The 19,532-nt window shown below is 41.2% G+C and overlaps 2 protein-coding genes across 12 annotated transcripts in view; one reads left to right on the top strand and one right to left on the bottom strand.

Annotated features, from left to right (window-relative positions):
* The window catches only part of ZFYVE28 (zinc finger FYVE-type containing 28), a 284,921-nt gene extending 272,029 nt beyond the window's left edge, over positions 1-12,892 (bottom strand). For 6 of the 8 annotated variants that reach the window (XR_010601593.1, XR_010601596.1, XR_010601591.1 and 3 more), the window contains exon 1: positions 12,446-12,892. Coding sequence is in view for 2 of the 8 variants with exons in the window: in XM_065597116.1 (XP_065453188.1) it covers positions 12,446-12,484 (39 nt within the window). In the remaining 6 variants the exon portion in view is untranslated. The remainder of the gene's footprint in view (positions 1-12,445) is intronic. The other 2 variants (XM_065597116.1, XM_065597117.1) reach the window with 1 other exon arrangement.
* Positions 12,893-12,901: 9 nt separating this feature from the next.
* The window catches only part of CFAP99 (cilia and flagella associated protein 99), a 101,460-nt gene continuing 94,829 nt past the window's right edge, over positions 12,902-19,532 (top strand). For 2 of the 4 annotated variants that reach the window (XM_008175511.4, XM_008175510.4), the window contains exons 1-2: positions 12,902-13,452; positions 17,885-18,012. In XM_008175511.4, coding sequence (XP_008173733.2) covers positions 17,902-18,012 — 111 coding nt within the window. In that variant the 5' untranslated portion in view covers positions 12,902-13,452; positions 17,885-17,901. The remainder of the gene's footprint in view (positions 13,453-17,884; positions 18,013-19,532) is intronic. The other 2 variants (XM_065597119.1, XM_042845557.2) reach the window with 2 other exon arrangements.

Here is a 19,532-nt window from a genome sequence, read left to right as displayed (position 1 = left end):
CTATTATCTATTTGTTTTTCTTGACACATGTATAGCATAGGGTTTTTATTTTGTTAAATATAAAACCATGAAATATTAAACTAACATTTCACAGCAAAAACAGGAACAGAAAATATATGTGTTTAAACATTTTCAAATTAACTTTGCTAAAGGGGAAGGACAGTGTGGCAGTTATGGCACAGGACTGGGAATGAGAAACATGGGTTGATTATATTACCATTTCTGCTAAATCCTTCATTTATGACCTTGGCATGCCAGTTAAGCTCTCTATGCCTCTGTTGCTCAATTTTACCATCCTACTTAAGTTAACACTTTTTTTTTTTTTTTTTTTGAGAAACACTTACCTGCTGTGCGGCTAAATGCATTAAGTGTTTGTAAAATGATCTAGGATCTTGGATTAAAGGCACTACGGAGAATTATGATTAATTACATAGGACCTTTTGAATTTACCAGCATTTTATTTTAACTGCACATCCTTACTGGTGCATCATCTGTTCTTGTGTATCACACACAACATGCACACTAGAATCAACTCTGCCACTGTTAATCTGGGTTATACAGCATCTACACACAAAACAGAATACTAATTGTAAACATAACAAATCAGTTGATAAACTAAATACAACAATTAAAAATGTCCTGGAATACTGCTCAGCTAATCATTTCAATACTTCAACTGCAGTTGTATTCATTCTAGCCCCCTTCCACCAGGGGTTAAATGTGAGAAGATATCTTATCACCTTAGAAGACCTACAAAACCACTATCAATGATTCATGAAGAATCATTTTTATCTCAAAGATCCTGTGTGCATCAGGCTCTGCTGCTTTTATTTCTTACACAAGCAATAGATTCTCTGTGATTTACTAGAAACTGGGACTTGAAGTGTTCTCAGCACCTACTAACCCCAGAACTAAGCAGGTTAGTCTAGGGGCTTGTCTACATTACCCGCTGGATCGACAGGCAGCGATCAATCCAGCGGGGGTTGATTTATCGCATCTAGTATAAACACGATAAATCGACTGCCAAGCACTCTCCTGTCGACTCTGGAACTCCACCAGAGTGAGAGTTGCAGGCAGAGCCGATGCGGGAGCGTCAGCAGTCAACTCACCACAGTGAAGACACCACGGTGAGTAGATTTAAGTATGTCGACTTCAGCTACGTTACTTACGTATCTGAAATTTCCACAACTTATGTCAGTTAAATTTTTTTAAACTAATCTAATCTACTTATATTCCATAGGCTATTTCCCTCTATTATAAGCACAGGCAGATACCTGCTTCTAAAATTCCTGCTCTACAATTACAATTCAAAAGATTCCTCTGGGACCAAACAGAATGTGATTGTTGAAACTATACACTGATCCTTGGTCTTCAGAAAAAAGTGTACCCTTCCAGACCAGACATTTTTGCTGATGAGTCTCTTATGCTGTTCAAGGGGGAAATTAATTTTAACCTGTTAAGTCCCATGGAATCAGAATCTAAAAGCCATCTGAGAGTTCTACCAAATAAACATATACAGTACAACTTCAGAATATACCAGAAGAAAAGTGACAGGATAGTTCAAGGGATTAGCAGAGACCACAGATTTTGTTATCCTCTAATCCCATAGGTAGACCCTCCAGAATAGAGTTTAAGATAAAGCTGGTCAAAAATTTAATGGCACATTTTTCACATAGGAAAAAGCTGTTTCATCAAAATCTAGATTTTTGTGGTCATGTGTCAATTTCAACAAAAATTTGATGGAAACATTTTTTAGACTATTCAAAATTGAAATGAAGTATGCATTCTATTGTTACATTCTGACTTTGTTTCATCTGTTATACTTACATTTTAGTATTATAATGCTGACATTACCAAAAAGGGTTATTTTTTTATATGTGGTTTCAATGTTTCGGAATTGAAACAAAATATTTTGAGATTGGTCCCAAACTGGGGCTAAAAATCAAAATGTCAGTGTCAGAATTTCCTAAAGGACAAAGTTCCATTTTCTCACCAGATGTAGCTGAAGCATGTTGATAGACCCAGGCTGTACCAGATCTGCAGATAAGTAGACTTTATTGTCCAGGAATGTCAGTCTGGCACTGTTCGCAAACACTACATTCATTCAAAGATGTAACACAAAAATAAAAGATTGAGAGCCACATTCCATTAGCAGTATTTCCAGTTTGAGTCTAATAATTGTGGAACTTCATTCTCAGTCTTTGAATACCAAATTCAGAGGGGTAGCCATTTTATACCCCATGAAAGCATATGCCCAAATACATCTGTTAGTCTCTAAGGCAGGGGTAGGCAACCTGCGGCATGCGAGCTGATTTTCAGTGGCACTCACACTGCCCGGGTCCTGGCGGCTCTGCATTTTAATTTAATTTTAAATGAAGCATCTTAAACATTTTAAAAACTTATTTACTTTACATATAACAATAGTTTCGTTATATATTATAGATTTATAGAAAGAGACCTTTTAAAAACGTTAAAATGTATTACTAGCACACGAAACCTTAAATTAGAGTGAATAAATGAAGACTCGGCACACCACTTCTGAAAGGTTGCCGACTCCTGCTCTAAGGTGTTGTTTTTGCAAATACATAATAGTGAATTTTGTACTGGTACTGTACCTGTGACTGTGAACTTTTTGGGGGGCAAACAGAATCACCTTAGAAGTCAACAGAAAATTCTTCCCCAAAACACCCAATTGCAAAAACACAAGAAACAGATCAGTGAACACTCTGCACTACCAAAGAAGGGACAACAGGTTTGTTCCCCAGTCACGTTTGCATATTATCTTGGTTACAAACAAGAACGAACAAGAAATCAAAAACAAGCATTTATACTGAAACCATAGTTGAGTCATTCTGCAAAACAGACAGTCAAACTTTATTAGAATTTCTTTTCTGAGTTAAAATATTTGAGTTTATTTTTAGAACTTTTTTTATGAGAAGGAAAAGGTTAATTTTACTTTTAGTTTTGATGTGACGGGTATTCACTTATCCTGTTTTTAAAAAACAGACAGTGAAAGAGACAGACTAGAAAAGATGGGTGAAATATGGCTTTCACTGATGTTTTTGGAAGACCAGACCACTGGTTAGTTATGAGTGGATGCTTTGACTCTCAAGTCAACCACAATACCTGCTGCTTGAACTTTTGTTAGTTCGATATGGTTAGCCATGTTATTTGGTTGGATTCTTTTGTTTGTTTTTGAGGCAAGGTAGGTTTGGATGATTGCAGTACGGTTGACAAATCTATAGCTCTAGCACATCAGAGCTCTAGCATAGAATAGGTGGTTTTTGTCCAAACTGAAGATTAATTCAGTTACTCAGGATTTCTCAACCAAACAGCTATTCTGCTCTGAGCTTGGCTCCAGTCTCAATTCTTCCTTTAAAATGCACATTATAAATCAGATGGCTGAACTGGCTGAACATTCCTAAACCCATAATTTTACATACGATGCTTTCTTCTTCACAGGTAGTTATGTAAATTTATGTAAATTGGTTGTACTATTCTAAGTGAAAGATATTCTTTGAAAAGTTTAGTTTCTTTAGTCATTTTATTCGGCCAATTTCATGATTATCTAAAACAAATTTCTTCATGATCACAAAATTTCTTTTCATGACCACACTTAATTACAAAAGTTTTATTTACTCATCCTATGGCCTAGGGGAAACTGTTCAGGTGACACCCTTTAAAGGGAAAAGAGAGATTACCTAAGAGCCCAGATAAATTTGTATTATACGTTTTTACCTCATTTTCAATCAGATTGCGCCCTTAATGAACATTCCAAGCTTTCAACTCTGAACTTGCCATAATTTGTCATAAAAGCTATGCAACTGATTTTTCTGTTCACTAGCTGAACTGAAAGAGCACAAAAAAAAAAAAGCATTACGAGTAAAACTATGCTTGGTTTGACTCAAACTTAATGTTTTGTTTCACTTTCAGAGTCTCTCTGTTTGTTTAAATAAGATTCAGGGAAATTGAAAAATAAAACATTTTCCTGAAGAAGAAGGTGGTCAAAATATTTTGTTTTGGAAATACTGAAAAAAAATATTTTGTATTCCAGAAACTTTTTTTTTAATCAAAATTTGCCAAAATTGAACCAAATTATTAATTATTATTATTATTATTGTCAAAGACAGGTTTTACATGAAAATTTCCACCTGTGACAAGCTAGAAAATTCTATTGTCACATGAAGAAGAAACGTTTAGAAGTTCTGTTCTTATTCCCCCTCCTGGCATTAAGCTCATCAAATGGAGTTTGTTCTATGAGATTTCTCCCTCCAAAATGATCTGTTCAATCCAATGTCCTCAAACACGCTACATGCTAACATATCTTCCTTTATGATATTCCACCACTTTAGCTGCTGTCTTTTTCCCTTTAATCTTGTTCTGTTGGACTCTCTTATCCATAGAGTTGTCAGGACTGCCCTGTACATGACCAAACCATCTCAGTCTGTACTCCCTCATTTTTTTGTTTATGGATGTTACTTTGAGTATATCTCCACATTCCTCATATGGTCCTTCTTGCTTACACCCATTTCTAAATATTTATCTACTGAATAAATTAACTTAATGCCCTATTTTAAATCTAACAATATAAGATTATTAATATATTAACAATTATCTTATCTGCTCCTATTTGCAGGCTTAGCGTCAGTATTTCACTTTCACTTTTTTAAATTGTTCACAAGTCTTAAACAACAACTATAGCTATACAAAAGAATAAGTGATTAATTTCCAGTTCACCTTTAACTTAATTTTTTCTGAATGCTTTTGATATCATAACTGATTTAAAGCTAGTTTTGAAACTACAAAAAACTCTTTAAAGGCCCAACTTTCTACTAACCTCTTGATACCACTTATGAAATAGCCTCTGACCTAACACATGTGGAATGTTCTGTCAGTAAAAGGTACAAGATAAGAAGTGAACTGAAAAGAAATATTTTTTCATTATGTATGTGTACACACATTTCAGTCACAGGTAAGAAACCCTCTTATCTAAAAGAAGCCACCACTTTTTAAAAGAGGCAGCAGCAAATGCTGGAAGCCTTGAACACATAAGAGATCAAACAGAATAACTATTGTCCTATCAACATGCAGCAATTCAAGAATACAATTGCTTGAAACCCGTCTGCATTTGCTTCCAGAAGAAGGGAAAACACTCAAAACAAAATCTGCCTTGACATATCAAATCTGGAGTCCCAGAAAGGGAAAATAAGACCTACAGGAAACTAGCAACTAGGAAACAATTTATGGTATTTAAAACAATGGTTACTCTACCATAAGGAACTGAAAACTGCATCTCATCTCACTCCTCTCCAGTCCATTTACTACAGCAGCTAAAAATCATCTTCCTCACTAGCTACTCAAACCATTTCACTATGCTTTTTGACCCGTTCTCTGCCTTCTTCTGCCACTTGCATCAAATTCAGGTCTCTTAACCTTCCCCTTCCATAATCAGCATGATTGGAAGGGCAGTGGACAAGACTCTGCTTGAGGGTCCAGGTCTTATTCTGGGTTCTGTCACTGACTTGCTTGTGACCTTGGGCAAGTCACTTCATTTTTCTGTGCCTCTGTTTCTCCTCTCACTCTTTGTCTGTCTTGTCTATTTATACTTGTAATGTCTTGGGGGACGGGAGTATCTCTTACTATGTGTCTATACAGTGGGGGCCCAAATCTTGGTTGTGGCCTCTGGGGACTACAGTAATACAAATAACAGCAACCATTTTCTATCTCCCCTATATCTATGTCCGTTTCTTCCTACTGCCCCTCCCCACTACCCCAATGAATTCTGCCCAATGCTTCCCACGTTTGCAATTCTTATAATAGTGACTGATTTTCTTAAAGACCCAGCACCCATAATCAAGCGATTATGCAAGAATCTCAATTTTCTTTTTGTTTTTGTTTTTAAGTTTCTGGCCTTCATGGTTGTAAAAAAGGCTTTAAAACATGAACCCTAAAAGCTCAAAGACCAGAAGACAAATAAAAATGCAGTCATTTTTTCTTTTTTTAAATCTCATGATTTTTGGAGCCCATCTCACAATTTCAAATTCCTGAAGTCAGCAGTACTATCCCTCCTTTCATGTTTTTCTCCTACTTTTCTTCCCTCTCTCTTCCAGTGTCCTCTATGCTGGTGTAAGCAGAGTCAGGATGAGCTCTACCCTGACATCTGGTGGTGAATTGTGGTGAGCTGTGGAAAAGAACTTCAGGGGCTGATCTTGTTTGCATAGGCACACCCACCCTGCCTAGAATGAGCCCATAACAGCCCAAATGGTCACTTTGGCTGCTGTGGAATCCCCAGTTTCTCTGTTATTGGGGCAGGAAGAATAGTGTTATCCCGATTATGTGAATCAAGGAAAATGAAACTGTTTTATGACAGAGGGACTCGCCATCAACTAAGTAGGACTCGCTAGACAAGGGACATGGGTTCCAAAACCCAGTGAATTGAGAGATTGGGGACAAGTATTTGTACCTGATAGTATGGGCCCCCTTTTCATGGCCTGAAATACCAATTGCACCTCCTTCTCTCTACTGTGGAATATCAGAGGTGATTTTAATTCCATTAGAAGTCTAGTTACAGGCTGCTGAGCTGAATTCACTTTGGGCCAATAGTGCACCAGCACTGAGGCTCCCCTACTACAAGCTGAAATCACTGAGTGCTGTTGGGGGGGGCCTGAAGCTATGTTGCTGAGCAGCTGGCGGAGCACAGCAGTTTGTGGGACGACTGGAGCGGCTTGTGGGACAGCTGGTGGAGTAGAATGGCTGGCAGAGCAGAGCAGTTTGCGGGACAACTGGAGCAGCTCTCGGGATGGCTGGTGGAGCGGAGTGGCTGCAGCAGAACCCCATGGAGAGGCGGGGCAGTCGGCCTCAGACCACGTAAGGTGCCCCTTAACACTGCTGCCTCCCCCCACCTCCCCCAGAGCTGGGAGGTAGAACTCTGCAGATAAACTTTTGAACTCTGGGGCTGCACTGAACAGAGACAAAGACTTTTCGGGTGTTTGCCTTAAGATTGAATCCTGTTTGTGGTGTTTCCCCAACATAATGCCGCATTGTTTCCCTCCCTTATTAAAAGGATTTTGCTACACTCAGACTCTGTGCTTGCAAGAGGGGAACTATTGCCTCTTAGAGGTGCCCGGGGGGGTGGCATGTAATTGTCCCAGGTCACTGGGTGGGGGCTCGGGCAGGTTTTGCATTGTGTTATTGAAACAGGACCCCTAGATACTGAACCCGGCCCTTGTTGCTGCCAACTCAGACGGGCAGAAGAGTTACACTGAGATAGGGATTTTGAGGCATGTCAGATGCCTACCTTCTCTATCAGTTCCCTGCTGAAAATTGAGTTCTTCCTTCATATCCACAAGTACTAACCCATCACTAAAAATACAGTCTCAAACCTAGAAACTTAACTACCAACCAGAAAAAAAAAAAAAAAAAAAAACCTAAACTAGAATCTTTGTTTAGGTCTTCCTTCTCTTTACATCCAATTTATATTTTCTATTTAGATGGGGTCTCTGCTCTACATAGTTGACTATCTTGTACAAGTGTCAAGGAAACTTTAAACACTTCAACACTATTACTCTGCCAGGAACAGTCTGCTCTTTGAAACTGCCAAGGAGTTCACACCCTTCGAAGAGACAGTTCTCCAAAGAGGCTGCATATTTCTAATCCACTTAGCATTAGCTCAGTTGGGGGATCGCCACATAGATGAGTGGCAGAGAAAGATCCCACGAAGAGCAGCTAACCCATTGCTTTGTCCCCTCACAGAGCTATTTCTACAGGGTCCAGGTGAGGGAGATGCACAAGAAGGAAGCAGCACTCTACTTTTATGCCACCCAGATTCTCCAAATTTGGTCTCTCTTCGCGGGGGAGCGATGACTATCTCAATTAGTTTAATAGGTGAAAATCTACTAACACCACCACGTTTAGTTGCCTGGGTCTCTTAATATAAGAACTTTGATTTCAACCTTGTGAGAAATAGTTTCTGAAAGTTGGTAAATACTGTATGCAGTTCAAATATAATTTGTTTAAACCACTTAAATACTCCTTAAATCTACAGCACACAGTAGTTTGATGTTTCCAAAGAGATTTTCACCATCTAAGTAAAAAACTCTAATTTATTTTTAATTTAGTTTGTATGCACTTACTTTTTTCTGCATCTCTTTTATAAAAAAAAATTAAAATAATGTTCTTATAGTCAATTGAGTAAAGTTTGCATCCGGATGGGGGAAAAAAAAAAAAAAAAGATGATAGCACTAGCTAGAGGCAAGTATAGTAAAGGCTGGTTCTACACTTAATTTGTCCATATAGCTTAATATATTCACCTCATTCGTGATGTGCAATACTCATGCAACCCTATTCCCTGGCATCTCTTTTACAGAATGAGTGCTGAATTAAAACTACGTTGTGTATTAGTTTTATGAGATGGACAAATGTCTACTGGTATTTATCCTAAGCCATATCCATTAATGAACGTATATGAATAGTATTAGGAATCCAGGTTTGAAAGATGAGAGATTGTCTAAACTCAGTACCCTGCATTCTACCACTACCCCAAAAAAGGGGGGGGGGGATTGAACACTTAAGTTCATAGAATATCAGGGTTGGAAGGGACCTCTGGAGGCCATCAAGTCCAACCCCCTGCTCACAGCAGGACCAATCCCCAACTAAATCATCCCAGCCAGGGCTTTGTCAAGCCTGACCTTAAAAACTTCTAAGGAAGGAGATTCCACCACCTCCCTAGGTAACCCATTCCAGTGCTTCACCACCCTCCTAGTGAAAAAGTTTTTCCTAATATCCAACCTAAACCTCCCCCACTGCAACTTGAGACCATTACTCCTTGTTCTGTCATCTGGTACCACTGAGAACAGTCTAGATCCATCCTCTTTGGAACCCCCTTTCAGGTAGTTGAAAGCAGCTAACAAATCCCCCCCTTATTCTTCTCTTCTGCAGACTAAACAATCCCAGTTCCCTCAGCCTCTCCTCAGAAATCATGCTCCAGCCCCCTAATCATTTTTGTTGCCCTCCACTGGACTCTTTCCAATTTTTCCACATCCTTCTTGTAGTGTGGGGCCCAAAACTGGGCTCCAGATGAGGCCTCACCAATGTTGAATAGAGGGGAATGATCATGTCCCTCGATCAGCTGGCAATGTCCCTACTTATACAGCCCCAAATGCCGTTAGCCTTCTTGGCAACAAGGGCACACGGTCGACTCATATCCAGCTTCTCGTCCACTGTAACCCCTAAGTCCTTTTCTGCAGAACTGCTGCCTAGCCATTTGGTCCCTAGTCTGTAGCAGTGCATGGGATCCTTCCGTCCTAAGTGCAGGACTCTGCACTGGTCTTTGTTGAACCTCATCAGATTTCTTTTGGCCCAATCCTCTAATTTGTCTAGGTCCCTCTGTATCCTATCCCTACCCTCCAGCGTATCTACCACTCCTCCCAGTTTAGTGTCATCTTCAAACCTGCTGAGGGTGCAGTTCACGCCATCCTCCAGATGATTAAGTTAATTAATTCTAAAAGGCTACTAACAGAATTGCCAAAAAGAGTACTGTCAGCAAAATGTATTGCTATGCAAAGATCCAAGTTCTAAGATTTTAGGAGTTTTAGGACTGAAGAGGGAGCTGGTGGCAGCAGGCTGAAGTTGAGAAGAGTAAGAATGCCTCATATCTCTGGCACACATATGGAAAAGGAATAGACAGACAGTGCTGGATTTGCAATCCCACCCCCCAAAGATCACCATGATATGGGTGCTAAATTATATAAAAATGAATTGTGGGACAGACCAACCTACTATGGGGATCCTGGGACACTCCGAACCAGTTGATAGAAGGGGAAAGCAGCTAGCATAACCAGGGAAGGCATGGACAAAGTGCCAGGCATCCCTAATCTTAAATTCCCATCTTAAATAACAAGTTTGAGTTAGAAATCAAGTCTGTGTGTATTTGGTTCTATTGTGTTATGTCAAGAAATATTCTACAGTAACAAATGTTTTAACCAATATTTATTGCAGGAGTGGCTGTTTCTGGAAGAATACACAATTACCAATTACAGTGAACAATACCGATTCCGAACATAAGTTACACTAGTGTGAAAAGAATAACAAACAATTGTTTGAAACAAGAACTTACTTTCATCCTTGCAAACAAACCATATATGAACAAAAGTGATACTTTCATGGGGGGGGGGGGAGGGGGGGACTTTTTTTTTTAAGTGATGTAATTGCTCTTTTTAAAACATAATGAGAATTGTTCTATTTGAAATGTCAGTACTGATTTTATGAGGATCAATACTCTTCCACCACAGGTTTGAGAATTTCCTTTGCTATAAAATTAAGTGAAACAGTAGTAGTATTCAAGCATGTACTATTGATAACAGTAAATCAGTTTCACCATATCTAGAATTCTCTATTAGAAGGAACACTATCACTTTAAAAATCTAATCAGTTTCAAAAAGGAAGTTAAAAGTAGCATCAGTTACTGCATTTACCAGTGAGTTCTCCTACTAAATTTGTGGTTCTGCAAAGATGTTTTCCTGTTTATTTTAAATGGCTTCTCCCTCCCCTGCTGCTGGGTAAAAGGTGTGCACAAAGAACAAGCTGTCTATGGAGGGGAAACCATGAAGGTGACTAAATACAAAGCGCTATCAAGTTTATAAAGTAAACAACTGAAAGAACATTCCACCTCTGTCTCCGATTTCCCTAGGTTAAAAAAATATCCCTTTTAAAAAAAATTAACAAATAAATATTAATCAGGATTAAAATTATATATGAAATTTTACAAAACCAGCATCACCTAAACTAGTATTTGTAGCATCGTCCCAATATATAATAAAACGACAAAAGGACTGGTTCTTAGTATTTGGATGAAAGTAGCAACCATATTTGAAAGATTTAATATGAGACTTTATATTATATTAAAATTAAAACTTAACAAAAAATATAGTGACATTTACAAGAGTTAAATTAGGTACTTTATAACAAAACACAACTACAGTATCAGGGTGTTCCATTCATCACCTAGACATCAGTAAAATACAATAGCTGTTCAGAAATATTAACATCCTTTTGTTTAGGACAAGAACGTCATACAGAAGAGAATATTGCACTCCTAGCATTACTTTACCTGTCCCAGAAGCTTCTGATAATTCTGGTGTAAACTGTTTTACAAATCTTGCTTTATTATGTTTTAATAAATTAATTTTGGGGCAAAACAAGACCAGAAGACTTCCATCTACAAAAATCACAATGTAACAAAATCTTTACTTAAAAGTTCTCACTTTATATATATTTAGTATTCCATTAAAATATAGAATTAGCAACATTTGACAATGTGAAGGTTCTAATCTCTCTCCAAATTGGGAGTACATTGTATGCAACAACACAGTAAACAGCTGTTACATGAGTTTAATTGAAACTAAAAGTCCAAAGGGAATAAAGGACTGCCTAGTAACTGTGAAGATTACACTGGCAGAATAGCAGTGTCACACAGCTAAACCAGCTCTGCATCATCATAGGAAGCCAAACACAGTAAGGAACCTCCAATGAGACAACTATCCCCCAAGAACAGCATCAGAAAGCCTCCCCCTCGTCCTCTTTTGTTGTCAGGTCCAAACAACAATAAAGCACATGCTCTGCTTTGTCATCCCGCCTCCCTGAACAGATAAGCTGCCTGAAGGGCTCTCCCGACGCGCTGAGAAACCGCTCACTCGAATGCCGGTGCCTTGCAAATCCTAGCACCCTTTTGCTGTCTCTGATTAGCTGCCTCTGAAACCACAGTGGATCATTATCAGCAGCACAAACAAAACAAAATTCTATTTCTCTATAGATCTCGGCTGCCTCCCTTTTAAAACTGGGTCTACCTTATAATTAAAAAAAAAACCGCATATTCTTCAACTGCCAAGGATCTAATGGGTTGTAAGTTAAAGATACAGCAAATCACGGGATGCCGGTCAGAGATAAGCAAGGTTGGAGGGGGGGCGCGGGTTGCCGAAATCCCTACTGAGCTCCACACACCGTCCAGGTGAGCCCCTGGAAGCACCCCACTCCCCAAAGGGAGGCACTGCCAGACCCCCTCCTCGGACCCCTTCCCTGGCGCTGCACCACCCCCGCGAGGGGCTCTCAGCAGGCTGCCCGGCAACACCTAGACGATAACATGCCCCCTCCTCTGCCCACAGCAGCTCGTATGGCAATGGGATGGGCACAGCGGGGCAGGTGCCCCCCACCAGGCAGGCCATGCGGGGGGCTCCCTCCAAGGACTCCACTCACACGGGGGATCCTACAAGGCACCTCGGTCGGTGCTTCCCGCGCCTGTCCCCGGGACCGGCCCCGCGCACCCAGGCACCGCGGGCTCCCTCGCCCTCCGGCGTGCAGGAAGGGCTGACACGTAATGGGCATCCCCAAACCAGAGCCGCTGCTCCCGGCAGGGGCGGCGCGCCGGAGATGCAGCCTGCCCTCAACTTACCTTGGGCTTGTAGAGCCACTTTCTGAACCTGTTCATCATCACCCCAGCTGCAGCCTCCGCCTCTCGGGCCGCTTCCCGCCCCGGCTGCTCGTGGAGGGGGGGTTACGGATCCCTCTCCCCCGGCACCTCAGGCGGCTGCTAGGGGGACCCGCCGAAACCCCGTCCCCTCCTCCGGCTGCTCTGCGGGGCTGGCAAACCCGGCCACGCAAGCCCCAGTCAGGCTAGGAGCCGCGAGGGAGGCTCTGCCCTGCCACGGAGGAGTATCCCGCAGGGCCCCCTCAGGCTGACCTGCCCAGGCACCGGCCAGCAGCAGCAGCAGCGCCTCTCCTCATTGACAGCCCCCAAAACATTCCACCGCCGCCACCAGCTCCCAGCAGCAGCGCTCACCGAGCGCATGCGCACAGGCGGACCCGCTCAAGCCCCGTGCTCTGCCTCTGGCCAGCGCTCTCTACTCTTAGACCAATTGGAAGGCGGCCGCGAGGGGGCCCCTCCCCGCTCACTCCTCCCTCTCGGCTGCTCATTTGCGTAACATGGATCCCTTACCCTTAGCAAGCTCAGAAGGGGAGGACTACAACTCCCAGCATGCCACGCCCCAATAGCTCAAGGGACCACTGAAAATACGGGTGGCGAGTTGTATGCTGGTACTTGTAGTCTTGTCGCGGGGCAATAATTAACGCGTCCACTTAATAATATTAAGTAAATAATTATTATAGTCAACCCGGTTAATTGGGTTTCAGGCAGTTTCTGGGGCTAAAAAAATCCACCAGCTGGAGTCCCCCGACCACCAGTTGCTAGGCAACGGTAGGTAAACATTCGCCGCCATCTTGCTTTTCGTTTTGTAGTTTTTTACTCCTCCCTGGACCATTCGAATACACGAATGAGGACGGCTGAGTCGACTACAAATCCCAGAAGTCTCCGCGCCCCCACGCTGCGGGCATTAGCTATAGAGAACCAAGTAGTTTCCGCGGCAGGTGGACTCTGCTGATTCTGCTGCGGCTCCCATAGCGGTGAGTGGGAGTGGGAGTGGGAGTGGGGGCGGGGGCTGGGACTTGCTATGACCCTTACTACTGGCCCAGGGATTCAAAGCCTTCACCTTCAAATACAAATGTCCCGCCACGGTCCTTCGCCCGCCCGAGGGGGACCCCGATTTAGGGCTCGCCCCATCCATCCCCTCTGAGGCTCGCTGCCAAAAAGAAACACCTAGAGCCCCACCACCTCTTTCATTGCAAATTAAACAGTGATGAAACCTTAAAAGCCCAGTTGTGTCCACCCTCCCTATGCAGAAATTAAAGTAAAACATCCTTTAGTTTATTTATTTGTTAGAAGACCAGAGAATTGCCCCAGTATCCTTTGCTAAAATTTTCCCTCTCCCACTCTGCTGTGGAGCTTATTAGGCTTGCTGGTGGCCTCCCCTACCACTTCAGGGGTAGCTGCTTTTCATCCTTATTTCTGTCTGGTCACACTCACTGTGTACAGGGCACTTTCCAAACGTGGTCTCTATCATGGGAGCTGAGAGACAAACAAACAAACAGAGGTTAGAGAAGAGGTGTTACATACATGCAGTTATTTTAACTAATCTGTCAATATACAATTACTAAAATAGGACAAGTAAATTGTACTTCAATTACTCCACAAGCGTAACATTGACAGACAGGAAGATAGCCACAGGCATGTTTCTGAAGCACTTTAGGATCCTTCAGGATGAAAAGTACCAAAAATACATGAGATATTTTATGGACCAGCTTCTGTTGATGGGCAGTACGAGCTTTTGAGCTACACAGAGCTCTTCTTCCTTCCACCAACAGTAAAAGATATTACCTCACCTATCTTGTGTCTCAGATCCTGGGACTAATGTAGCTTCCACACTATAAAATACATGAAACACTATTATTCTCTGGGGTTGTTTAGCATGTAAGCATTCTATAGTGCAGTGGTTCTCTACCTCTTTTCATTTGCAGGCCCCTAAAACTTTTTGAATGGCGGTATAGACCCATTTGGAAATAGTATGTAGACTCCCAGGGATTAAAAGCCACTATTTTATGGTAACAATAACCTTTCACGGATCTCTTATATATAGTCTGCAGGCCCCCAGAGTCCGCAGACCCCAGGTTGAGAACCACTGCTATAATGAACATCACTGGGCAAAGCAGTTATAATTGCTTACACCCCAGGGTGCATTGTCAGCAGTAGGGATCAAACTTGGGACATCTGGAGCTTAATAAATGATCCTCTGCTGCCTGATCTAAAGGAGCCTATTCTCTTAGCTGTGGCTGTACAAAGCTCAGATGTCTAGTTGGCCTAGCCACCACCAGATAGGCACAAAGTGCCACACCAAGTAGGCATAATAGCTTACATACTCTCCGTGGCCAGGCAAGCATGTTATGTGCTTCAGAGACTTACTAGTTCAGTTCACTATAGAGGCCACCAGTTGTAATGCCAATGCCCCTGGGTGGGTCATTGGCAGCAGGGATCAAAGCTGGGAGGGACCTCTGGATCTTAATACTTGAATCTTTACCACCTAAGCTAAAAAATTCAACTCTCTTAGCCAAGGCTGTAGCAGGTTCATCAGTCTAGTTGGCCTAGCCACAGCGAGTAGACACGGCTTACACAGACAAACAGCATCTGTTACATACATGACCATAAATGTATACTTTTGACAGACACAACAGAGATAAGACAAAAATGGTGAATCATGTGTGATCATGTGCATCACTGAAGGGGGGAAAAAAAAAGTTCGCGGTATAGTTTAACCAAACATCTAGTCAGCCACTAGAATTCTATAAATATAATAGGAAAAAAAACCAGACTATAATATTTTGACAGGGTGTGTCTTTTTTTAGAGCAGAATATTGAGAGGTAGGACTGCTGACCTTTATTCCTAATTGTGCCACAGATTGTGGTGACCCTGGACAACCACTCTTAATCACTCTGTCCCTTCATTTACCTATCTGTAAAATGAGGATAATAAAATTGACTTGCCTGAGGGTTGTTGTGTAAGGATTAATACCTGTAAAAGGCACTGTGAGATCATCAGATACAAAAACGCTATATAAGGGCAAAGTATTTTTACTATGCATATTACAGAGCATGCAATTACACACATTAAAATATATTCATGGTAGGATATGTAGGAAAATATCAAATGTAGGATCTGGTCCTTTAACCAGTCAGCACGCATTAGAATAACTGCTATTGTACATCCATACCACTTGTGTGGTTAAAAAAAAACCACACACACACACAGACACCCCTTTTCCATCTAAAGTTATGCTGCCCTAAGACAAAAGCATGCTGCAAAGAGAAGTTGTACCCGGACTCCAGTTGATTATGGCCATAAGGTGGTGTGATTAAATGTTAGGGGTGCAGAAAGTTATATGCTAAGTGGGGATGCTCTGGTGTAGCCATATTTCCCTTCTGTGGAACTTTTTACCCCACATTCTTTGCAGTTTCCATGGTTTTGTTTCCTTCTGTGCCACATAGATGAGAAAAGCATCTGGGTCGTTTTGAGCAGCACCTACTCAATCTCATTGAATTTCACAAAAACCTTATTCGGTCCTGATTTACGAAGGTGCTGTAGTTCCACTGACGTAAATGGGGTTGCAACCTTTTAAGGCTATTAATTGAAATTCTGGATACGGTAGTGAAGGGTAAAATGTCTGTTGACACTGAAAACTTTTTAATAGCTCAGGATTAGAAAATATAATCTCCTATTATACTTTGCAAACAGAAGGATGCCGAGGCACCAGCTTGTGGTTTTTACTCCTGATTTTTAGTGCCCTTCCACCTTATGTGAATTTGGTTCTGTTTTATTTGACTGAAGCCAGCATCAAGAATAAACAATCTGATAATCATTTTTAAAAATAAAACCTGTTAAAGTCAATCTGTTTAAATATAGTCACTCACTGAACTGCTGCTGTTAAGAATTTTTTTCTTTTACATAGTACCTGTATCAGGGGTTCTGACTGTTAATTATAGAGCTTCAAACACCTTGGTTTTCATTTAACTATTTATTATTTATTTTTTTTACTGGGGATGTGTGAAGCTCAGGATGTTCAGAGGGTGAGGGCCCCAACCAATTCCCATTACAGCAGATGGAAAGACTCCCTTTGACTTCAGTGAGAGTTGGATTGGAAGCCTTAGAGCAGTCTGAATAACCACAGAGATACTTATCCCACCATGCACCCTTATCTAAATCTTTAGAGCCTGAAAGAATTTTGGCATTCTTGGATGGAGCAAACTATACCCCATAAAAGGATATAGAAGTGAATGTTCTCCTCTTGCACATTGGATGGTTCTGGGCGGTGTTTTCCCTGAAGCAGAATGCTTTTTCTGTGGCAGTATGATTCCGTGGCACCACTCATGCCTAGGCTGTCCCTTAAAGACACGATGTAGCTTTATAACATTTATATAATAATAAAACTGCTCAGAAATTTTACTAGTTAGCAGTTGTGTTTTGATCAGATCCATTAGTTATATGCCCATATTAAACATAATCACACAAACTCATTTTCCTTTCAACAGTTTGAGGTTAGTATTTAAACATGTTATGGCAATTTGAGTGAAACGCAGTAGTGCTGGAAGGCAAGGTACAGAAACTTTGTATTAGGAAGTATTCTAACAGCCTTTTAGAATCTTGATCAAGCATTCTTTTTTAACAGAAGTGTATGATAATATGTTAAATACAAGATTTTGGAGGGTTTAACATTTTATTTTCACTATGAAAAAATTAAATTGGTGATAATTTTGGTTCGCATGGCTGGACTAAGATAATGACTTTACTCACCGAACATTATTATTTATGTTTACCTGGCAATGTAAACAGGCATGGTGATGTACAGAAAAATGTTCTCAGGACAGAGACTTCTTTTAAATCTAGGGAGCCAGTTCCACAAATTGTTGCTTATATGAGTAATACATAGCACAATGAGGGATGTCAGCAGACAAAGCGACAGGAGGGAAAGGGAACAGAGTAAGGGGGTAATGTGCAATCTTGACTTGTTTCCCTCAGACTGTATTTAAGACTAAAGTTTTATCTTCAGTTACGTCTCAATAGGAAAGTTCTGTGGGTTAAATTAGGGCAGAAATTGGCCCATAAAGTATGCATGCTAGAGTTTCTGTTTCTCTCCAAAATAAGTTTTAGATATACTTCACCCAATAACCTGGTACTGAAATTAGTTGAAAATGTTATCCTAATGATCATAAAAGAGACATTGTCAGAATAAAAGAGGCCTCATCATTTGTCATTTACTTTATTGATGTTTATAGCGTCTGTTCATTCTTTCTCTTAGCCCTTCTGGTTGGGCAATTGGGATTTTGAAGGCTTGATCTGAATGTTCCCATTTACAGTACTGCAGTACATGTGTCTCTGCAAGCCTATCAACATACATTATGCTGCAATTGAAGGAGCCATGAAAATTTAATGATTTACTTTATTTATAGGACTCTGCACGGTGAAGATGGCCGGCCCTGAAAAACATATTGAAATAGTGGTCCAGCAGCTTAACAAATTTAATCCTGAAAATGAGAGCATAGAGCATCTCTTGGATGAGTCAGCTAAGGTTTTACAGGTACATTAAGTGCCAGTTTATCCTAGGTGGATTTCACAGTTTTAGTGTGAGCTTTTTAAATATAAAGATATCCTTTCTCTAATGTAATATTTTGAATTACACTGAATTTGCCTATGTGTTTTATCATGTTAACCTATATCTAGGGTGACCAGATTTTCAAACCCCAAACCAGGGCCACTTTCTTATAGTTGTCACCAGGAGTCAGGGAACTGGTATGAGAGGATTTGGATGAGACACCTTGACCTGGAGGTTCAGTGGTGGCAGGTACTGGAAATGGTTTTGGTAGTTGGGGGTGATGGGTTAGGCTTTTGTGGCTGAAAGGGTGGGTGAAAAGGGGGATTGTTTGTGTGAGCAAGGATGGGAGAGAGATTGATAACAGACAGTGTTTGTCACTGGGGACTAGAGGAAGAGAGGAATGATGGTCCAGTGTACTAGCACTCAGGAGATGTAGATTCAAGTCCATGATCCTCTACAGACTGTGTGTGACCTTGGGTAAGTTACTTAGCCGCTGTCCTCAGTTCCCAGTCTATAAAATGGGAATAAGTTGCACTTTCCTACCTTACAGGAGTGTTGTGAGGTGCTCAGATACTCCAGTAATGGGTACTTCACCTCCTTAGACAGATACTGTAGTTAGATGGGCAGGAGTAAGTGACATGGGATTGGTTGGAGTGAGGACATGCAATTGATGGGTGCATATTACCATCATCCTATTTACTTTCATTCAACCTCCTTTCGCTGGTCCCTGGCTCTCATTCCAGTACTGCTTCCCCTTTTCACTTCTACTGAAGTCTAGCCCAGAAGCTGTCTCTATGTTGGGCCCAGTGTGGCACTTGCCAGGCTGCCTCCTGCTATTTTTTTTTTTAATTCTGCCTCAGATTGTCTATATCCTGCAGACGGTGCACCCTCAAAGAAGGGCCACAGAATCAAAGAGGAAGTAAAAGGAGCTTAGAGATAGGGAGGGTGGTGTGTCTGACCTCAATGGAAAGGAAAGAAGAGAGGTTTGAGAGAAGCTAGACATGCTTCTGGCCAATATAGTTTAAGTAAACCAACCGGAACAATGCAAAAAGTCATATTTATGGTCCAGAAACAGAATGTACGGTCACCCTAGCAATGCCCCAACATTGCAGTCCTTAACTGGTCAGTACTCCAACTGGGGTCAGCACATGGGGCTGATTCTCCACAGCCTTGCACCTTATGTAGTCATTTCCGTCTGTACAAAGCAGGTATCAAATGCTACCATTTTAACTGAATAGTCTTTTAAACCCTCTTTGTACGGGTGTAAATAGCTACACTGAGTGCTAAGCAGTGGAAATCAAGCCCAAGGACTTCAGGCTAAGGTTCAAAGTTAACCCTGTTTGTGTTTTGTTTAAATGGTAATGTTTTGTTTACCATCAACACTTTTTTAAAAATGGTCTTGTTTCCTATTACTGTTTTCTTAATTCTTTCACAGCATCTGGAGCTGAAATCTCCATTACAATGCTCGAATGCGTTATTGCACCAAGGCAACCACATTTTAGTAG

The sequence above is a fragment of the Chrysemys picta genome, chromosome 5 (genome assembly GCF_011386835.1).
Source record: "Chrysemys picta bellii isolate R12L10 chromosome 5, ASM1138683v2, whole genome shotgun sequence".
NCBI classification, from domain to species: Eukaryota; Metazoa; Chordata; order Testudines; family Emydidae; genus Chrysemys; species Chrysemys picta.
Note: the sequence above shows the minus strand (reverse complement) of the source record. Positions and strands in the feature narration are given on the sequence as shown.